Genomic DNA, 21,014 nt, shown 5'->3' with positions numbered 1-21,014 from the left:
ATACAGCCTTGGTCTGGCTGCGCCTTGAGTACTGTGTGCAGTTCTGGAGGCCTCACTTCAAAAAGGATGTGGACAAAATCGAGAGGGTGCAGAAGAGAGTGGTGAGGATGATCAGGGGTCTGGAGACTGAGCCCTGCGAGGAAAGGCTAAGGGCCCTGGGAATGTTTAGTTTGGAGAAGAGGAGGTTGAGGGGGGACATGATTGCTCTCTTTAAATATTTGAAAGGCTGTCATTTGGAGGAGGGCAAGGAGCTGTTCCAGTTGGCAGCAGAGGATAGGACCCGACGCAACGGGTTTAAATTACATGCAGAAAAGTATCGGCTGGATATCAGGAAAACCTTTTTCACAGTCAGCGTAGTTCAAAGGTGGAATCAGCTGCCTAGAGAGGTGGTGAGCTCCCCTTCACTGACAACTTTTAAGAAGAGGCTGGATGAATATTTGTCAGAGATGCTTTAGTCTGGTCCTGCATTGGCCAGGGGGTTGGACTAGATGGCCCCTTCCAACTCTATGATTCTATGAAATGATGTCAGGTAAAGTGTTACCTGTTTTGATAAAATCTGATAGGTGCTTCACTATGTCAGACTTTGCCTGACAACAGTTTACCCTCTCTCATGAGCCAGGATGAGGTCAAGACGTCTTCAAACAAGAAAGCCATCCCTGGCTGCCATCTGTTTCAGCACTTGAACAACTTGGGCATGATACAAATTGGAAGCTGAGCAGCCACAGTAAGTTCTGGGCTGTGGATTGCAATAACAGCTACACTCATGGGTTTGTAGAGAGTACAATTGACATGTCTAGTTCTGTAATAATAATCATCCCTCTGGAAAAAAGAGGCTTGTGCCCCTCTTTGTGACTGACAGTCGATGAACACTCCTGAGAGCAGATTCAGATGGTGGCATCCCTGTTCCTTCTGTTTGGAAGCAGCACCCTTTTTCTCTCCCCCCCCCCCCCCCCAATGTTGAGAAATGGTTCCTGGGAATGATCTGTGTTTTCTTTTGACTGTCAAGAAATCTTTTTGCCAAACTTCCTGGCCCGTGCCTGTCATATATGCTTTTAACTGTCATTACAGTGTCTACCTGTATTATAACAACTTCAAAGGCAATAGGTTCTTCAGTGTTTTGTAGAAAAAAGCTATCTCAGCTTAACAAACCCATTACTGCCTTCAGAAGTGTGGAAATTCCATTGTGTGACCGTGCTCTGGACCAGAATTGAATTACTGTATTAACCTGAAAGGATGACAACCCTGAATGTAAGATGATCCCCCTAAAACTTTTAGACAAAGGTCTTTTTTTAAAAAAAAAACCCAAACATTGTACATAACTGTAATGTACATGAATTTAAGACTGCCGCCTCATTTTCTTGACAGCATGTGTGCAGAGGAAAAACTAGCCTTCCTTTCAATTACATAGGGTAGTTGAAATTTACTTCAAATGGCCAAGCACCAATTGGGACCCCAGTCTGTGCTGAGCAACACCAGCATAATTGGCAACATCAGACTGATCGCTCTGTTTCACTCTTGCTGTGCTTTGAAGTTTTTCAATTCTTTTATACTGACGAATCACACCATCATTCCCGACTTGGAATGCTGTTACTGCTGCATGATTGATCTGCTGTACAGTCCAAAAGCTTGGGTTTGTTGTTTTTGTTTTGTGGCAAATGTCATTTTGAGATAATCTCACACTATAGAGAAATCAACATAATTAATAAGTACTTGGAAATAATAAATATTATTATTGAAACGTTTAAAAATTACACTAGGGATGCCAGCATGCAGGTGGGATCTGGGGATCCCCTGGAATTACAGCTCATCTCCAGACAACAGAGATTAGTTCCCTTGGGGAAAATGGATGCTTTGGATGGTGGACTCTGTGGCAGAGGGTGGACTCTATGGCATTGTACCCCCCTGAGCTCCCTATTCTCCCCAGGCTCCATTCCCAAATCTCCAAGAGTTTCCCAACTTGGATCAGATAACCCTACCCCCCCATCCCCTGCTGTTGCCAGGGGGGACCTGGTAACCCTATGTTTTTGGAAGTTACAATTGCTTCTCATTATGAATGGGGTGGTCCTTTGGAATACGTTTTCCAGAATCCTTGCATTGGAAATTCATTCTGTGTCCATGGACAAATTGAACATGATTCTTTCAGGTAAAGAGGATAAGGCTTTTCAAAAAAGATGGTTTAGAGTTAATAAATAGTTGGGGGAAAATGCGTAACTCCATAAATATATTTCGTATACAAAATATTGTTACTTTCCTATTTGGTTTTTATTTTTATGCTTACTTTCTTTTTGTGGTTTTGTAATGAAAATTATAAATATTATTATGTTTTTTTGTAATGGAAAATCATAAATAAATTTGTAAAAAAAAGAAATTCACTCTATGAATTATGCTTTATTAGCTTTAATTTTTTCACTTGGTCACATGCATTTTATTACATTTAAGTTATTATAAAAAAAGGTTAATTTGTGTATGATTTAAGCATGTTAAATACCATCATTTCAAATTCACCATCGCCGGGGTGGGTTTTTTCCAAAATGGCTGACTTTGCCAAACAAAGCCAAATCTGAACTGACCCTGTTTTTTATCAGCCACCAGAAATGCTGCTTTGGATCCAAGGGTCATGCTTGTATTCTAAAAGGCTACAGCAATGGGCATTATGCCAAGATATCTGAGACTGATCTTTCAAAAAAGCCCCTTTAATGTAGCAGTGAGCTGATCTGTTAATTCGGTTGGGGAAGTGGTACAAAGTCTGAGGCAATTTTATTCTTTCCCTTCCCTGTGGTATTTTCCTGATATAAATAATCTGTTTAAACGTATTTAATTTCTGAGGGACCTACAAATGTGGCACAAGAAATGGCAGTGAGAAAGGGTTTAACACCCCACTTTCTGTGATCAAATTAGCAGCCCTTCGGTTCTTGGCATAATATGTCATTTGATGTAAGGTACGTGTGTTCCCATCCTTTCTCAAATAAGCTTTTATTTCCCCCAAACAAACCTTATTGGGGACCAAGAGAGATGATAAACTGTTGTCAGATAACCAATAAAACTAACTGGGCACAGTGCACTCTGTACCATATAAGGCAGTAACAAGAGCTACACATTTGTAAGAAGGAGAGGGGGGGATTGGATTTATACCCCACCCTTCATTACTCAAAGGGGTCTCAGAGTGGTTTTTCCTTCCCCTCCCCACTACAGACACCCTTTGAGTTAGGTGGGGCTGAGAGCCCTTTCAAGAACAGCTCTGAAGGAACTTATGATTGACCCAATGTCTCACCAGCAGCTGCATTTGGAGGAGTGGGGAATCAAATCTAGTTCTCCCAGATTAGATTCTGCGCTCTTAAGCACTACACCAAACTAGAAAAAAGATTGTATGTGTCTAGGGGCCATGGGCTTATTCTACAATAATTATGTCATTGCTATTGAGTGACCATCCTTTGGTTAGGTTAGTGGCCAGTAGCCAGCTGATGTTTCCTTGATGGGCACAAATTGTTGGGAGGTGGTATCCTGATAGCTCTGTGAACCCGAAGGGAATGAGTGTATGTATGAAGAAAGGGCAGGGTTTGAAAGGCAGGAGGAGAGAAATAGATGTGCATCGGCTGAAGGGAGAAATCCCTTACAGGATCTCTCTGGGGATCTAATGTCAGATAATGGATCTGCTGTTGTAGCAGAGTGCTTTTTGCCCCCCATGAATACTCTACCTTTAAATTTGTAAATAAAACAAATATTAGAAAAACACAATAAGTCTCCAGTACCGTCTGAGAGCCCTGACCTGGATAGCCCAGGCTAGTCCAATCTCATCACATCTTAGAAGCCAAGCAGGGCCAGTCCTGGCTAGTATTTGGATGGGATGTTAGCTGCAACACTGGGACTTGGTCTGAGTATGATGGGGGAATTACCTAAGAGACCGTTTGCTTAATAGGTGTGCAAGATAGGGATCGTACTCCAACTATACCAGAGTCAGAACCCTCTCGGAGCTGCACAGATGACAAGGAAATGTCTTTTGTGGGACTTCCGGTTTATGGCGGAGCGCTAGCAGACTCACCTCCTGGACCTCCCGGGGGTGAAGCTGCGCTCCAGCCGAAGAAGGGGGTGCGCAGGCTCGCAACCCCCCCCCAGGGGCCCGGTGAAGGTTCCCTGGCCATGGAACTTTCAAGAGGTTGCCTCTTCGAGGGCGGAATGCCTGAGAATTGAGGCACCTCTTTGTTCCGACGGTTCTCCGTGCTGCGAGACCGAATGGGCTTAGCGACGCTGACCAGGCCGAGCGAAGGAGATCACGCAGCGGAAACGAAATGAAAGCGAGGTCGAATGACCGATTATGAAAGTGAGTCGATTTTGTAGCGTTTCAAGAGGAAAAGATAGCTCCCCACCCCACTGAACGGGAGAAAAAAGCGAGCGGGGGAGGGACGCCTCCCATGCGCAATAATTTTTGAGCGATTGAGGGGGGGGGAGCGGAAGAAAACGCGAAGAAAACTGCCTAAAAGTACTTACCCAAGCGAGGCTAAGTGGTCAAGCACACATTCAGAGACTTTTAAAAAGTTTGCGAAAGTAAACAAACAAAAAAGATGGCGGGGAAGAGGGACAAAGAAAGACTTTTGAAAACGAAACTGGAGAGTCCAAAGCCGGAAACTACCAGTGAGACGGCAAAGGCTGTAGCTGACTACATGCGCCCTCTACTGGAACAGCTGAATAACTTCAAAGAACAGATGTCCGTGGTTACTCAAGGGATTACTGCACAACAAACGCAAATAAACGATTTAATACAAATAATGAAGCAAGATGCAAAGAAGGTAAAGGAAGTGGCTGCAACTACGTAGAAAGTGAAGAAGAAAGTGCAGAAGCTGGAAAAGAAACAAACTTCCTTGGAAGATCAAATGCTGCAAGTCCAAATGGATAAGGCCAACATGGTCCTGCACTTCCAGGGTGTGCCAGAGAACAGAGGGGAGAATCTTAAAGAACTGATGAATGAGCTACTAGCCCCAGCAACAGAAATGAAGGCGGAATCGCTGCTCAACGATATGGATGTGGCTTACAGATCATATTCAGGATATATAAAGAAAAATAATCTGCCTGGGGAAATTGTAGTAAGATTCTTGAAGAGGCACATCAGGGATGCTATCCTGAAAGCGGTTGCTGCAACACCCCTGAAAGCAGGAGAATATCATCAGAACGCTAAAAGATATTCCATTTGAAGCAAGACAACGCAGGAAAAAATATAAAGAACTTGTGCTTTTTCTTCAAACAAACTCAATTGGATATAAATGGCTATTTCCAGAAGGCGTAACGTTTAAGATTAAAGACAAAAAAGAAAAGATTGGCACTGTTCTGAAAGCTGAAGAATTCCTAAAGGATCAGCTGGGAAGGCCAGAGGACGAGAAAAAAGAAGAGGACAGCAAGTCCAGTGGCGAGCTGGAAACTGGTTCTTCCGGAGAGGACTCTCTGTCTGAGCAAGGGTCAGCAGCCCCAAAAAGTCCTTATAAGTTGCGGAAGAGAAGGGAAAAGAAGACGTAAAGGCTGAAGGACTCTGAATTGTGCCTTTGAGAACTTTGGTTCTGGGATGATTGGGGTACTGTTACTAGACAGTTAAATTTAAACTTTAAGGGAAAAGGGCTAAATGTTTGACTCAGTTTATAAAGGGATTAATGATGAGAAGACTTGATGTATCTAAGCTAGTTGGAGGATCTCCTGTCTTGGGTTTTAGTTAGTAATAGGTACTTTACTTTCTCCTGTATATGTAGTTTCCCCTTCCCTTCTTTTCTGTTGTAGTTTTTGTAGTGTATAAAAATCAATAAAAAATCCCCTCCGGGGGCTTAAAAAAAAAGAAAAAAAGAAATGTCTTTTGTGAAACTTATTAAAAATATAACCCTAATACACTCAGCTAATCAATGGAATATCACACACACACATTCACCAGAGAGCTAGGAAATAAAGAGGTGAAGCAATCTCAAAGAGATCAATGACAAGAGGGTGAAGCAGTGAGAATGAGGGGGTATAACTACCTTCTGAAGAGAAGAATCCTTGGTGTAGAGAAGCAGAGTGCTTGCCGGCAAGCACATCTGAGAAGACCCAAGAGAGATGGGGGATCCGGCCAGTATGCGTCCCAGGAGAGTAAACCAAAGATGGCCAAGTTTGTGGAGTCCTGCTATAGGAAAATTGTCCCTTTGGGGCAGTGGACACAATGGGGAAATGGTCCATGATGGGCCGGGATGTTTGGTAATGGGTCTAGAGGGGTTGTGGACAAAAGAACTCCAGATTGGGGAAGGGAAGCATTTGTTGGCAAGGCATTGAGCCGTTGCAGTGTCTTAGCTCCATTAACGACAGTAGGCTGTGGCCAGGGTGTTCCCAGTATCGACCTGCACAGTCTGGAGATGCGGAGTGGATACATTGTCCTTTCTGATGGCAGATACGTGTCTGCTTGAGGCTGTATCTGAAGTGATAGCTGATTGCATCAGAGAGACTGTACTGAGCACATGGCTGGACTAGTTGGCACTGCACAAAGAGAGGGCTATATTTGCCCTATGCCAACTTTGGCCCTAACCTGGCCTGGGTACCATCCTTTATGTAGTGGCAAGTGGGGGCTTGGGCTAACGGGGAGACCTCCAAGGAATATCAGGGCCATGATGCAGAGGCAGGCAGTGGGAAACTACCTCTGATCGTCTCTTTCCTTGAAAATCCTATAAGTTTGCCAAAAGCCAGCTGTGACTTGATGGCACTTTCCACCACACCACACACTTTCATACAAACGGGAACCAACTAGGGATCATGGTCCTGAAACTTCTCACTGCTTGGGAAAAGCAGGGAGCACACAATTAGCAACGATTGTCCCCTTGAAAAAAAAGGATCTTCAAGTTCAAAGCATATTGCATTTGTGAAATAAACAGTACAATAATTTCCAAATTGTGTGCCAGAGCACCATAGTGTGGTGAGAGAAACAACTAATTAAAGGCTGCTGTGAGCCCGAAGCACCCACCCACAGAGAAGGCTGATTGGTACATCTCTGCATGATGTACTGTTCTGGTCTTGCCTTTTTCCAGTCAGCCTCTCTGGATGATGCTGTTGTACCTTTGCGTCAGCCAAGGTTGGAAATTGGCTTGGCTGTTCCTTAGGCTTGGTGGTGTTAAAAGTGGTAGGCTTTTTGAAACAGGCAGGCTTGTATGCTAGCAGTGTACAAATGGAGCCCAGCATGTTGGTTTTCAAATTGCCACTTTTAACTAGGGAGATTGGGTCAAGGAGAAATGTTTTGTGCATTGACTTTAATGAAACCCTTGCAAGGCAAGGTACATTCAGTATTTGTGCAGTTCTATGAATAATCAGATTGGCAGCAGAAGGAAAAAGTGCACAGTAAGAAATAAATGAAGCCATGACGTTTTCAAAGCATTAGCAATGCTGAATGAAAACTGATTTTCTCTCTGTAAAAACCAGATGCCCACTCTTTTGTGCCAATCTTCCATCATACTTTAGAGCAGGGGCATCAAATGAGTTGGAGGGCCAAACTCATTCAGCAGATGCCCATGGGTTTTCATCAAAAAAACGATGGGCTCCACTATTGTCCAAGGTTAGTTTCTAAAAATATCACTTGCCACTGAACTCCAGTCTGCTACGCTTCCTCAGAATCCCTCCACTGGGACTTCTTTTCTCTCAGCTGCAAGTCACGCCATTTGCCACCTCCCAATCTATGTGTGCGCCCTCTTCTACTTTGGTGGCCCATGTGGCTGCTTGGATATTGAACTGTTTCTGATTGCCATGGGCTGTACTGGTGATCCCAAAGACTGCGGGCCCCTGTGTTTGACAGTGTGCTTAAGAGTGAACATGGAAGAGAAACATGCAATTTGGAGGAGCATGCTTGATGTTTAATGGCTCAAGAGACTAGTTAATAGCTTTAGTTTTTGCTTTAATGGTTTCTGGAAATCATCTCTTCACTTTTTCTTACATAAGTAAATTAGTATCATTTATTCCTATGGGAAAATTAAAACACTGCACTGGATGGAGGGGGGGAAAGAGACAGAAATGCAGGGAATAAAGGTGTGTAAGTCTGGAAGAAAACTGGGAACTTTGAGGGGAAATAGTTTTTTCCAAGCACTTAAATTTTTTCCAATAAAAATTGGAATTTTCAGGGATTCCTAGGGGAAGAAACACTCCTATAGAATACTTCTGTTTTGAAATGAGTGGAATTCTTTTTAAGGCAAGGTTTTACTCAGTCAAGTTGTATAGTCTGAAGACTTTTATTTAAGGAAATCTGCAGCATTAGATGACGATAATTTTGGTTATACTGCAAACATATTCAATACATTTTCAACCATATGTTGTTTAAACATGCCGAATGTTATCCATTCTATGTTATCCATTATATGCTATAATGTTATCGATTATATACTGATAACTGGTTCAGCGTTTTCAGTATTATGGTTATTACTTGATATCTGAATATTCTCCTTTAGTTCTGTTATAAATGTATGAGAGTGTTTCTTTCCAAATAACTAATTTTTTCTTTACTACATAATTTGTGCTTTCTGTATTAATCCCCTCCCCAATGTATATTTTTAAAGATTTCAGATTTTTCTTTAAACTTGGGGCATTTTTCAGGTTTGTTGAAAGATTTATCTTGCCTGTTTTATGGCTCCAGTCTCTGAATTTAAGTGTCGGTAGACGAGGCCACATTGAGAATTAAATATATTGATTGATGAAAAACTTACCAGTGTGGCATTTTCTGCAAAATTACTTGTGTAAGCTGGGTCATTTTGCCTCCATTTGCAGCATTACCACATCAGAGATCTGTCACCAGTTGAAGGCCAGTGGAAATGTGAAGCTCCGTTGGTAGAGCCCTACAGCTGCTATATCTGCAGTCCACATATTCCTGATACAATAATTTGACCATTGCAGGCAAGGTGACCCATTTAACTGTGACAACAGTCACAAGAATGTATCCACATGGGTAAATTCTTTTTTTAAACTGGTGTCTTATTTAAATGAGGTCTCTCTAGAAAATGGTGCAGTTAGCATTCTCCTTTGAGGAACTGTTTACATACAGCTAAGTTGATGTTTCAGCTCAGTGTATTTTTTGTTTAGTGAGGGAACTGGTTTAGCAGGATTTTATGTATGTTTCTGGGCTAAGCAGAGGAATGGTATTGCCTTTAGATCTACAACCAGTCTTTTGGATTACTAAAATATTTTGAATCTGAGTAACTATGCATTTTGGATTAAACACAGTTGATGTAGGCTTTAACTAAACTCCACACAGCCCTGAAATACTGGCTAAGGACACGTGGGCTGCTTTTTGAGCACATAGTAGGAGCTGCAGTCAGATATATCAGCAACCCTGTGGTTTGTTACGAGAATGAGCATTGGAAGTCCCCTAGTGCTCATGCTTTCCCCCTCCCTTCCCTCAAGCCCAGCTTGGATATTGAGCAATTTTTTGTTCATGCAAACCATAGTTCGTTATTGCTTCCAAGTTAGTATTGTTTGTTTCTTGCCTACAAACCAGGATTCCAAACCATCCTGTGTTAATCCTGGTTGCAATCCTGATCTGTAGGCATGAAATAATTGAATACCGGATCCGTTTCAAGGTATTAATCTTTAAAGCCCTATGTGGCCTGGGACCAACATATCTAAGGGACCATCTCCCCCCATATGTCCCTTGGAGAGCCTCCCTTGCTGAAACCTGCCCTATTACATTTGCCCATGTAAAGAGATGTTAGTATCTCTTCTGTTGTGACTCTTTGCTTTGCCATCTGTTAGTACTGCTGGAACCCTTATACATTAATGTATGATTTTGCCACCTTTTAAATGGTTTAAAGTAATTTATTGTGATAATCTGTGTTTAATGGTTCTGTAAAAAACTTTTGTTGTTACTCGTCCTGAGCCTGCTTGCGGGGAGGGCAGGATATAAATAAAATAAACTAAACCAGAGTTAGTGGTACAGAAGTTGCAACAAAGTACGTCTTGCTCTGAATTCAGAAGTCTTCAGTGTCTGAGTGATGTGTTAGTGGGAGGAGTAAAGAAGGAGGGATCAGGGCAGTCAGAGGACTTCAAAGGCTCATACTTGTAATAAAAAAATGTTGTTCTTGCTTTCTTGTAATGTAAGTTTGTTCTCCGGCTTGGTGGCAGGGGCCCCCTGAATTAAGAAAGCAGTGCTTTTAGGCTGCTGTAAATAGATCAGTTGTAAACCGAGTGTGGGATTATGCTGTTGCATTTTAAATCTGAGACAATATAATTTTTTTCTTAATTTTTTGGAAGTAGGTAGAATTATATGTGTGGGTCTCATGTAGCTTTTAGAAGCCTGCGTCCAGTATTTGCAAATACTGATCTCAGTTCACCTATTAATTTATTCCTGTATTCCTAGCACATATTTCACATAGATACATAGAAGGCATGTAGTTCAGCATAGCTAAGATCTTAAAAGTGTATTCTAATTACAGTTCACAAATGTGGACAGCTGCTTATGCCAGATAAAGCCCTGTGAACATTTGAGATAGATAGCATGACTGAGATAGTGGTTTTGTATGAATTGTTCTGTCATATTTTGTCAGTCTGTTTCCAGATCTTGAGAGAATAAAGTAAAACTGATAAATGTCCACTACATTTTCTTCTTGTCTTCAGCATTAAGAGGTGCCCGGAACCACCTGAGCCAGCTGAAGATAAGGACCAGCGAACTGTGACCATCAATCCTTGTCACATGGGAAAGGCATTCAAAGTCATGAATGAATTAAGGAGGTACCTCTTTTGAGTTATGATTTAATCACCTTGCACATGTCACACATTTGTTAGTTGGAACTGGTCGGTGTTTAAGCTTGAGTTTTACTTAAAAAATAGAAACAAAAGGTCGATTAAAGCGTTTGCTTTTGAGGCCTGATTGTTCCAATAGCGCTTAAAGTTTCCCATCACATGGGTATTCTCCACATCTGTATTTCCCCTTCATTGGGGCTGCTGAAGTTGGTGTGGAAAGAATTTCTGTGGTTCAGATAACCCCTTGGTGCAGAACTTTACTGTTATGACCAATGTTCCCTATAAGCTGTGGAGTCTTGTGAGCAAAAATTCTACTTTGTGAGCGACTGCCATTAAAGTTGTGAGCGAGCAGTTTGGCTACTGCAGAAATTAGTTTGCTCTGGAGCCCTCCTTCCTGAGCTAAGACAAAAATGTGCAAGCCAGAAGCTAAAAACCTGTGAGCTAGCTCACACTAACTCAGCTTAGAGGGAACACTGGTTATGACATAGAGGCCTGCCATGGGGTAATAGCAAGGAACTTTCAAAGGAAATACTTGAACTGAGCCAGAGTTCTGCTCTGAGTACTTCCAGTTCCCAAGGGCTTTTGAGTCAAGTTATGTGGAATATTTTAGCTGACTGCATTGTATTAGGGTTTTTTTTTTTGCTAGCTTAAGCCTCTTACAGATTTTTGACCTCTTCTTGGGTTCTGTCTGATTTTACCCATTTGCTGTTGACTGTTCAAATTCATTATGTATGCTATGTTTTGTTTGTTACATTTTTATTGTGAGCCATTTTGGAGCTTCTGTTTAAGCAACATATTTTTATTTTATTTAGTTAGTTCATTTGTACCCCGCCTTTTTCCTCAGTAGGGACCAAAGCAGCTTACTTCGCTCTGCTCTCCTTGATTTCATCCTCATAGGCTGAGGGTGTCTGACTGGCCCAAGGTAATCCAGCAAGTTTCCACAGGAGAGTGGGGATTCAAACTTGGGTCTCCTAGACCCTAGTCTGGCACTCATAACCACTGCACCACACAGGATGAACGCTTTCTGACAAATCACAATGGCTTACAGGTCAACTAATAGAAAGAAAAAGTACTATTATCAGTTTGGAGAATTTTGTGTTTTCTGCCCTTTGCATACAACTGTTGTTTCTTGGCTCAAAAACAAATAAACAAAAAACCCCTCACTCCTAGTAGCTTCTTCAGAATGATTTTTTTTGTCGGTAAGATAAGCCATTCTAAAACAAAATGGCTTTTTTCTTTTAACTTAGCACAAATCTCCACATAATCAAGGTTTCCAACACGGGAAACCTATTCAAAAGCAATAATGGAATATTACACCTACACCTAATTGCAGAGAGAGGGGGAAAATTGCCAGGGTGCACTCAATGCTGTTTGACTGCCAGCCCATTTATGTACCAATTAAAATGTTCATGTTAGCTTGCAGGACACACCATCATGCCTTCTGCCAAATGTGGGATGGTTAGTTTCCTATATCATTTTTGTAGTAAGTGAAGAGTGTTTTGTGTTTAGGCATCATGAAGTGTTGCTCGCTCCATATTTATTTATTTTTGAATTTATACCCTGCCTGGTTTATGGAGGTTTGTGGTCAATCGCAGATGATAAACATGACAGTTGAATCAAGGTAGAAACATTGTAAAGAAATAGAGATACCAACAGAATAATTGACGATGGAGCAGAAGGATGATTCTAAAAGAATTCCACAAAAACCCTGTAAAAAAGGACAGTTTAGCAAGCCCTGCAAAATTGTAGCAGTGAAGGTACTTTCAGCTCATCTTCTGGCTGCTGATTCCAAAGCACTGGAACTGCTCATTGAAAAGATACTTGCCCTTTCCATAGGTGTGCAGATTGACAGGGTATGGTATGGTCTGGAAATGTATTAAGATGCTGAGCAATGAGAGGTGATTTCATATAAACAAGTGTATGTGTTTATATACACGCACACAAGTCTGTCTGGATTGCACAAAATGTGTACATGCTAAGCTCCACATAAAATCTTCGTATACAGAAACCTCGGAAGCATGAAACAAGAGTACATTATGTATCTGGATAGGGAAAATTTCCTCTGCTTCTGGATAAAGTAAAAAATCACTTTGCCAGTTTGGTGTAGTGATTAAGGGTGGTGTACTCTAATCTGGAGAAGTGGGTTTAAGAACATAAGAGACGCCAATATTGGATCAGGCCAAAGGCCCATCCAGTCTAACACTCTGTATCACACAGTGGCCAGAAATACCAGTGCCATCAGGAGGTCCACCAGTGGGGGCAGGACATTAGAAGCCCTCCCACTGTTGACATTAGAAGCCCTTCCCCACACCTCCACATGAAGCCGGCTGGGTGACCCTGGGTCAGTCACAGTTCTCTCAAAGCTGTTCTCTCGGGAGCAGTTCTCTCAGAGCTCTTAGCCCCACCTACCTCACAGGGTGTCTGTTGTGGGGACAGGAAGGGAAGATGATTGTAAGCTGCTTTGAGACTACGAGTGAAGGGCAGGTATCCAACTCTTCTTCATTTTCTTAAAGTAAGAGGAGTCTCTCTGTAGAGGCCTAGTCATAAAAAACTTATCAAAATGATATTGTCAAATGAGGGATTGACTATATCCACCTAAATTTTGCATTTATGGGTATGTACCTACCTCAACTTCAGAGAGTTTGTGAATGCTTCCACAACATCAGTTAGTTAACACCTGCCATGGTTTAAAAACTTGTGTGTTTACGCCAGCAGTATGGTTACACTCAGGTAGAAAGTAGTTTTTTTTCCTTTATAAGAGTTCCTATGTTTGTTTAAAAACAAGAAAAAAAAAACCAAACAAAAACTAGACATACTTTGATTGGCAGTGGGGTTGCCTCTCCAGCTATTAAATGTTCTTTGGAAAATTAAAAAAAAAGTTTCCAGCCACAATGATTGTGATCAATGTGTATGAAGTGGGAGCTAGTTTACACTGTGACCGTGTGAATGTTAACCTTGATAGAATGGGATTAGTTTAATCTGTGCACAATGAAAACTAGTTTTTTGTCTGTCTTGACTTCAGAAGGGAATATTGAACAGGTAGTGGCAATTTGTGCTGAACAGTAGTGCCTGTTGCCCTGGCTATGGCATAGTCAGACCTATACTCCCGCTCGTCTTCTTCACATTGTGGTGCTGCCTGCTCTGTGGCTCAGGAAAAGAGGTGAAACTGCACCAGTGCTCCAGAGGGCTGTTTACCTACTATAGCAAGGGTCCCCAGTCCTGTGGGCACCATGGTGCCTACTAGTACCTTTCCTGGCACCTGCCAAATGTTTTTAGAAAGTGTGCAGGGCCAGGTGATTGATGTCTTTGGTATAATACAGACAGTGGCTCTATGTAAAGTACTTTACCTGTGCAAATAGCTGAGTGATATTCTAAAAACACTGTGGGACTTGATGCGGACTAAGCATGATAGGGCTTCATAGCTGAAGTGCTAAATGCACCTAAGTGGAATTTCAGTAGAAGTCATCAATCTGAATGCTTTCTTTAATATAATTCAGGTGGAGGTGGACAATAACATCACCACATCACATTTTGTTCACTTTTCCAAAAGCATTTCTGTTCCTATCAAAATCTGGTCAGAATCTCTCTCTCTCACTATACACCTGTGCAAGATCTCTCCAGCCCTTCTACTTCAGCTATTATTGTTGCAAGTAATAGTGCAGGTTAAAAATGGCTGGGCTCATGAGAGAAGGGGATATAGCCAAGAGAAGCAGCGTTTTCCTTTCCCTTTTGCACAAGTTGTTATCTGCCTGCAAAATGAAGACAGATATTGCCAGGTGAGGGTTTCTTATGTAGCTCAATATGTATATTTAAGTCTCTGTGCATGCAAGAAAATGTTTTTAACAATCCGTTAATTTGAAAAGGCATCCAGTTGAACAGAGCTTCTTCCTGCAGTGTTGAAGAAGACTTACTATCAGAGTTATGCATAACCTCGCTTCTTGACATTTTGTGGTTTGCTCTGCCTCCTGTAGAGCTCATTTTGTGATTGCACTGATTAGAGATGCATGGAGGCTACGAAGTTTGGGGACCCCTGTACATCACGGTGTGGCGTTATACATTTGACTTGTGCACACTGAAGTTTGGCCCTGACCAGAGTATAGCATTCTGCAGAGGTAGTTGTCGTGTTCCTCCTTGGTTAGTCTATCAGAAAATCTCTTTAGATAGTATAGTCATGGTGTGGAAGCCACCATGGGTTCACCTCATTGCATTGCTTGTATGTTGCTGCCATGTGGATGGAACCCGTTATGCATTATCGTTAGTTACCACTGAATGGCTGTGCCCAGTCCTGCCTGGAAGATCCTAGCCTGGTAAAGGCTTGTGCAGTTTGCTCCACCCACATGGTGATAGGACTTTAAATATTACAGCAGTGCTGTGGGGTCATCACATAGAACAGCGGTTCCAGTGGTGCTGCTGTAATATCTAAAGGGCACCAGAGTTCTGTGGGGAAAAATGAAGCATCCTGCTCATTCCTCATTCTGCTGAAGTAGAAAGAACTTCCACTTCTGCTGGCACAATTCATGAGGAAGTGATTGTAGAGTTGTTTGTGTGCCTGAACACTTGGTTGGTTCAGTTATGTATAAGATGCATTGGGTTGGTACAATATTAGATTATTCCTTTTGTGTGTGGTAGGGGATAACGGGGGAGAGAGTGACAGAGCAGCTCTCAGTGGAAGCTAATGGCTTGCATTGTGTGTGATGCTTTTCTGAACATACCAGACTACAGCTGCCCTTAAGCCTCTGTTGTCTCTTTACTTGTGGGCTTGTAGAGGATTTATGCTTTCAGCTATCTGCTACAATGCTGTTGAATTGTTGTAGAATTAAATTGTGGCATTTGCGTTAGAGCCTTGAACTGGTTTGCTTTTAGCCAAGGCAATGTTCCATGGAAACATTAGGTATTATGACAAGGGGAGACCAGTGAGGACATATGTTGGTTAGGGACAGAAGGTGGGATAAGGTTGTATAAATAACAGTGGGTGCTACTGCCTGCTAAGTTAGTCTGGGGTTCCTGGTATGGCTGATAGGCTGCCATCGTGGCCATGATTCTCTGCATCTTCCCCCTAACAAAGGGTAGAAGCAGCACAGGTAGCCCTTGGTTAGGCTGGAGTAAGTAGGTGGCTTGCTCAAGTGATGAACCTCCTCAGTGATGAGGAAAAGCAGGAGACTTCAGCTCCTTCACAGCTTGACCAACACTGCCCTTTCTGGCCCTCTGGCGTTCTATAGTCAGTGCGTGTATGGTACAGGCTTGGCTGCTGGGGTAGTTCTGATGGCCTGGTGTGAGTACAGAGGTGCTGGCTATGCACTGAATTTGTGTTTTATTGTATTTTAACTTTTAATGTAAGCCACCATGAGCCTGCTTTGGCAGGAAGGGTGGGATACAAATTGAATAAAATAAATAAAATAAATAAAAACGTTCTGGGCAAATTGTGGTCCTGGCAGGTATGAATGGAAGGGAAGGAAAGGCAAATGGGGAGGGAAAGGAGATAGCTTGTTTGGCTGCTAGCCTCCTCTGACTCAGTGGTCACTGTATCTGCTGCTGGGACAGTTCAGGATGTCTTAAATTAAGCGGCAGCAGCAAGTCCCCTTTGTGCAACAACTCCATATAGATAATGATTTGATTTGATTTATTAGACTTCTATCCCACCCTCCCAGCTGAAGCCAGCTCAGAGAGTGCACAGAGAGGGACCCAAACAAAACGTGGTGATACTGCTGCTACTACCCACCTAGTCCCTTCACCGTCTCCTGCCTTTCAAGAGGCGGCCAAGGCAGCAAGGGACTTCCTAGCGCCATGAAGCACTCCACAGCACCACATTTCCCTGGGCCAAAGCAACTGACTAATTTCCTCCTCCTTACTCCCACTGTTAGGGCATGTGGCCTAGTTGCAGGTTTGAGGACAGTCTTGAAGGCTTAAAACTAGTAAGAGTAGGTTTGGGGTATTTTGTGAAAAGGGTCTGCTGAAAGAAGAGCTCTCTATAGCATACCAAATGAAAAAGAACTCTTCCCCTAATCCCATTCAAATTTTAAAAATTGAAAATAAATAATGGAGTATTACTGGTATCAAGACACCTGCATTTAATTGCAGAGGAGAAACCTTGTGCAGAAGCTGCAGATACACCTCTGTCTGTCTGTCTGTCTGTCTCTCCACCAAAATGGCCTGTTATACACTTGGTTCTTAAATTTACTCATTGCAATAAAATTCACAAGAGCGTATCCTGAAATTTCCGTTAGCAGGCGTGCGGTCTGTTAAAGCCAAGTGGAATGGGTTTCGGAGCCTGTCTTTTAAAGAGTGCTTTATTTAATAGCCACCATGAACTTAACTGCTTCTGCAAAGCAAAGTTTTGCAGTTTTATGCATGTTATAGGATTCTTTATTTCTTGGTGTAAGTCAATTTGTGTACTAGCTTCAGTTTGACCCTGTGAACACGGTGAGATAACCCAGTGGCCCTTCAGAAGTGAAGCAGGTCTGGGGACTGGTGAGTGCCTGGATGGGAAACCCTCCTTCTGTCAGTGGAACGTAACTTCCCTGCCTCCCCCTTCCTGCTGCAGCAGAGTGAACTCCTGAAAATGTTGCGGGGCAGAGGGTCCTCAGGAACAGCGTGGAGTATCTGTGGGGCAGCAATCTGTGGTAGGAGGGAGAAATCAATTAAAAAAATGCTCCCCATTCTTCCACTGGTGGAAAATGACCTTTGGCCTCAACCCAGAATTAGTCAAAGAATAACAAAATGTCCCTAGCCCTTTTCTCTCCCCTCTCTGTTTTGCATATGTATTTAGATCTAGAAACAGTAATTTTATACTGCGTATCATGGAATCTTTATTTTTGGATTGCTAAAGTCATTTGCTCTTCAGATATCCTGATTGTTTCTCCCCAGGTAACCAATATTGTCATAACATATAAGAAATGGGCTTTTTAATGAAATTGTTCTAAGTCACACAGTTGAGAGAGTCCTAGAGACAGTATTAAAATACATTTGTCCATCACAATCATTAATGCCGACAATTGGAGGAGGATTCGACTGTCTTTTGAAACTACCAATAAGAGTTTTATATTCCTTTCCTGTTGGTTTTACTCCATACTCCTGTTATAATAAATTTGAGTAACCATGCTGTTTCATATAATTATTTATACAACAGAAGACGCATCCCAAGTTCTCAATAATGAAAGATTTGACTTTGTCTCTCCCTCATCCAGTTCTCTGTAAGAGGTTTACATTTTAAATTTCTACTCACCTCATTTGAAGGAATTACAGATGACGACATCACTTTCAAACGAGATAATTGCACAAGTGACTTTGTTTTCATGGATAGCACTATGTTGTCAGAAGTGTGCTTTATAGGAATCCCGGTGTAAGAACACTTTCCAAAACTGTGATTGTTGGTGTCTCCACAGCAAGCGGCTTCTCTGCGATGTGGTGATTGTTGCTGAAGATGTTGAGATTGAAGCCCATCGTATTGTCCTAGCAGCCTGCAGTCCTTATTTCTGTGCAATGTTTACAGGTAACCTCGTACCACTATTGCTTTAAGATATGTATTTAGTACCAGTGTTTTGCTTGGTGCTGCTACTAGTGGGAGATGCAACTTTTGAGATACAGCTCCATTTTCTTTGAATCATTATCCATTACAGTTGGAGTTAGAGGCTTATGGTTGTATGGAAGTGTTCCTCTGGAAAGGAACAAACATAAGATTTATGGCTGCACAAGCTAACGTTCATTAGCATTTCTAATTATCAGTTATTGTGGAGTGGTTCATGCAACAGATCAGGCAAATTTAAGTTATGTCTTGCAGATCTTTTGTTTTGAACATTTACAGTCAAATTTGCTCAATCTCTGTGACGGGTTTTTTCACATGAGCATCTCACGTTAAAAGATGCCAAGTTGAATGATACAATTCAGCCTTGTTGTGTTTGCTGTAAGTGGACCTTATGAATTCTACTGAAAGAGAACATAAAGAACAACATGAAGCATAACCCAGATCTGTGGAGCAAGTGTTGGGCAGACAGTATAAAATCAACCTTTATGTAAAAAGACATAGCTTCAGCGGTATGGGGAATTGTCAAAAATTGCCACCCCCTGTTAAGAAAACTTAAGTTTTCTGAACTACGTGGTTAGATACTGGCTGATATCTTTTACCATTGAAAGTTTGCTTTTCTGGTAAGTTCTGGTTTTTCTATAACCAGTAAACAGTACAGTTGCTCCAGATTTTAGTGAGGGTATCTCATAACATAAGAACATAAGAGAAGCCAGTGTTGGATCAGGCCAATGGCCCATCCAGTCCAACATTCCATCACACAGTGGCCAAAAAATACCAGGTGCCATCAGGAGGTCCACCAGTGGGGTCAGGACACTAGAAGCCCTCCCACTGTTGCCCAGGCACCAAGAATACAGTGCGTCACTTGCCCCAGTTCCTATCTATACCTTGTGGCTAATAGCTACCGATGGACCTCTGCTCCATATGCTTATCTAATTCCCTCTTGAAGCTGTCCATGCTTGTAGCTACCACCACCTCCTGTGGCAGTGAATTCCATTTATTAATCACTCTTTGGGTGAAGAAGTACTTCCTTTTATCTGTTCTAACCTGACTGCTCAGCAATTTCATTGAGTGCCCACGAGTTCTTGTATTGTAAGAAAGGGAGAAAAGTATTTCTTTCTCTACCTGCTCTATCCCATGCAGAATCTTGTTAACCTTGATCATGTCAGCACTCAGCCATCGTTTCTCCAAGCTAAAGAGCCCCAAGCGCTTTAACCTTTCCTCATAGGGAAAGTGATACTGGCTGATTTGTTTTCAGTTCCCTTCCTAATATTCTCCATCATAGCGTTGGCCTTTTTTATTGCAGTTGCACACTGTCTAGACATTTTCATTGAGTTATTTACTATGACTCCAAGATCTCTCTCTTGGTCAGTCTCTGCCAGTTCGGACCCCATCAATGTGTATTTATATTTAGGATTTTGGCTCCAATGTGCATCACTTTGCACTTGGCCACACTGAACCCCATTTGCCACATTGACGCCCACTCTCCTATCCTCGACAGATCCCTTTGGAGTGCCTCACAATCCTCCCTGGTTGCCACCACCCTGAACAACTTCGTGTCACCTGCAAATTTAGCCACTTCACTGCTGACTCCCAACTCCAAATCATTAATAAACAAGTTAAAAAGCATCGGACCAAGTACTGATCCCTGCAGTACCCCACTGCTTACTACCCTCCACTGAGAAAATTTCCCATTTATACTCACTCTCTGTTTCTTATTAATTAGCCAGTTTTTGATCCACAAGAGGACTTTTATCCCATGACTATTGAGCTTACTTAGGAGCCTTTGATGAGGAACTTTATCAAAAGCTTTCTGGAAGTCAAGGCAAACAGCATCTATTGGGTCCCCCTTGTCCACATGTTTGTTCACTCCCTCAAAAAACACTAACAGGTTAGTGAGAGAAGATCTTCCCTTACAGAACCCATGCTGAGTCTGCCTCAATAGTTTTTGTTCATCAGTGTGCCTACTACGGTAATTCTTTCCTTAATAACAGTTTCCACCAACTTACCCGGTATCTCAGATTGTATTGCAGATAAAATAGAAAATTCTTGCGGCTTACGCTTTCATGGCCTAGTGCCATGAGCCCTTTTCATCAGATGTATTAAGTATGCACTCAGTTGGTAGATATATATATTGGTATATATTGTCAGAAGTATGCCATTTGGTATTGTGCCCTTTGGTAGAGACAGGGCCTTTGCAATAATAGCACCCTGCCTTTTTGGAATACTCTCTCTCCTCCTTGATGCTTGCCTAGTGCCTTCTTTACTTTTATTTCAGACGTCAGGCTAAAATCATCTTTTTACCTAGGCTTTTAATTAGGAGGGGTTATCTTATAGGGGTTTTTTTTGTATTTTTGCGTGTGTGTGCGCGTGCCTGTTCCTGGAAGTCCTGGCAACTCCTACTGGGGCATGGAGGACGTTCAGAGAAGTGTCTTGATAGCCTGCCTCTGGCCTCCCGGCCCTGGTATTCTCTGGAGGTCTCCCATCCATGTACTTGCCAGGGTCAGTCCTGCTTAGTCTTCGAGATCTGAGAAGATCGGGCTTGCCCGGGCTATCCAGGTCAGGGCTATCTTATCAGTTTTTAATGGTCTGCCTTTGTTTAATGGATAGTTTTAATGTTGCTTGTGTTTTTAATGTTGTAGTCTTTAATTGTAAGCTGCCTTGAGCAGGGCTCTGAAGCAGCAGCATATAAATATTCTAAATAAATAAGTATGAGAGGCAGCCCAAATGTATTTGGACTTTGTATAGAGATGCCACGATCTGTACCTTGTGCGTGGCA

General features: G+C 42.2%; 1 protein-coding gene across 1 annotated transcript in view; it reads left to right on the top strand.

Moving 5' to 3' along the window:
* Positions 1–21,014, top strand: part of KLHL3 (kelch like family member 3) — a gene marked incomplete at its 3' end in the record, with an annotated part of 73,175 nt that overhangs the window by 11,754 nt on the left and 40,407 nt on the right. The window contains exons 2-3 of the mRNA XM_015413771.1: positions 10,591–10,704; positions 18,099–18,205. Of these exons, the coding sequence (XP_015269257.1) occupies positions 10,591–10,704; positions 18,099–18,205 (221 nt within the window). The remainder of the gene's footprint in view (positions 1–10,590; positions 10,705–18,098; positions 18,206–21,014) is intronic.

This window comes from Gekko japonicus, unplaced genomic scaffold, assembly GCF_001447785.1.
Source record: "Gekko japonicus isolate JY-2015 unplaced genomic scaffold, Gekko_japonicus_V1.1 scaffold863, whole genome shotgun sequence".
Lineage (NCBI taxonomy): Eukaryota > Metazoa > Chordata > Lepidosauria > Squamata > Gekkonidae > Gekko > Gekko japonicus.
This window is presented reverse-complemented; position numbering and strand designations above follow the sequence as displayed.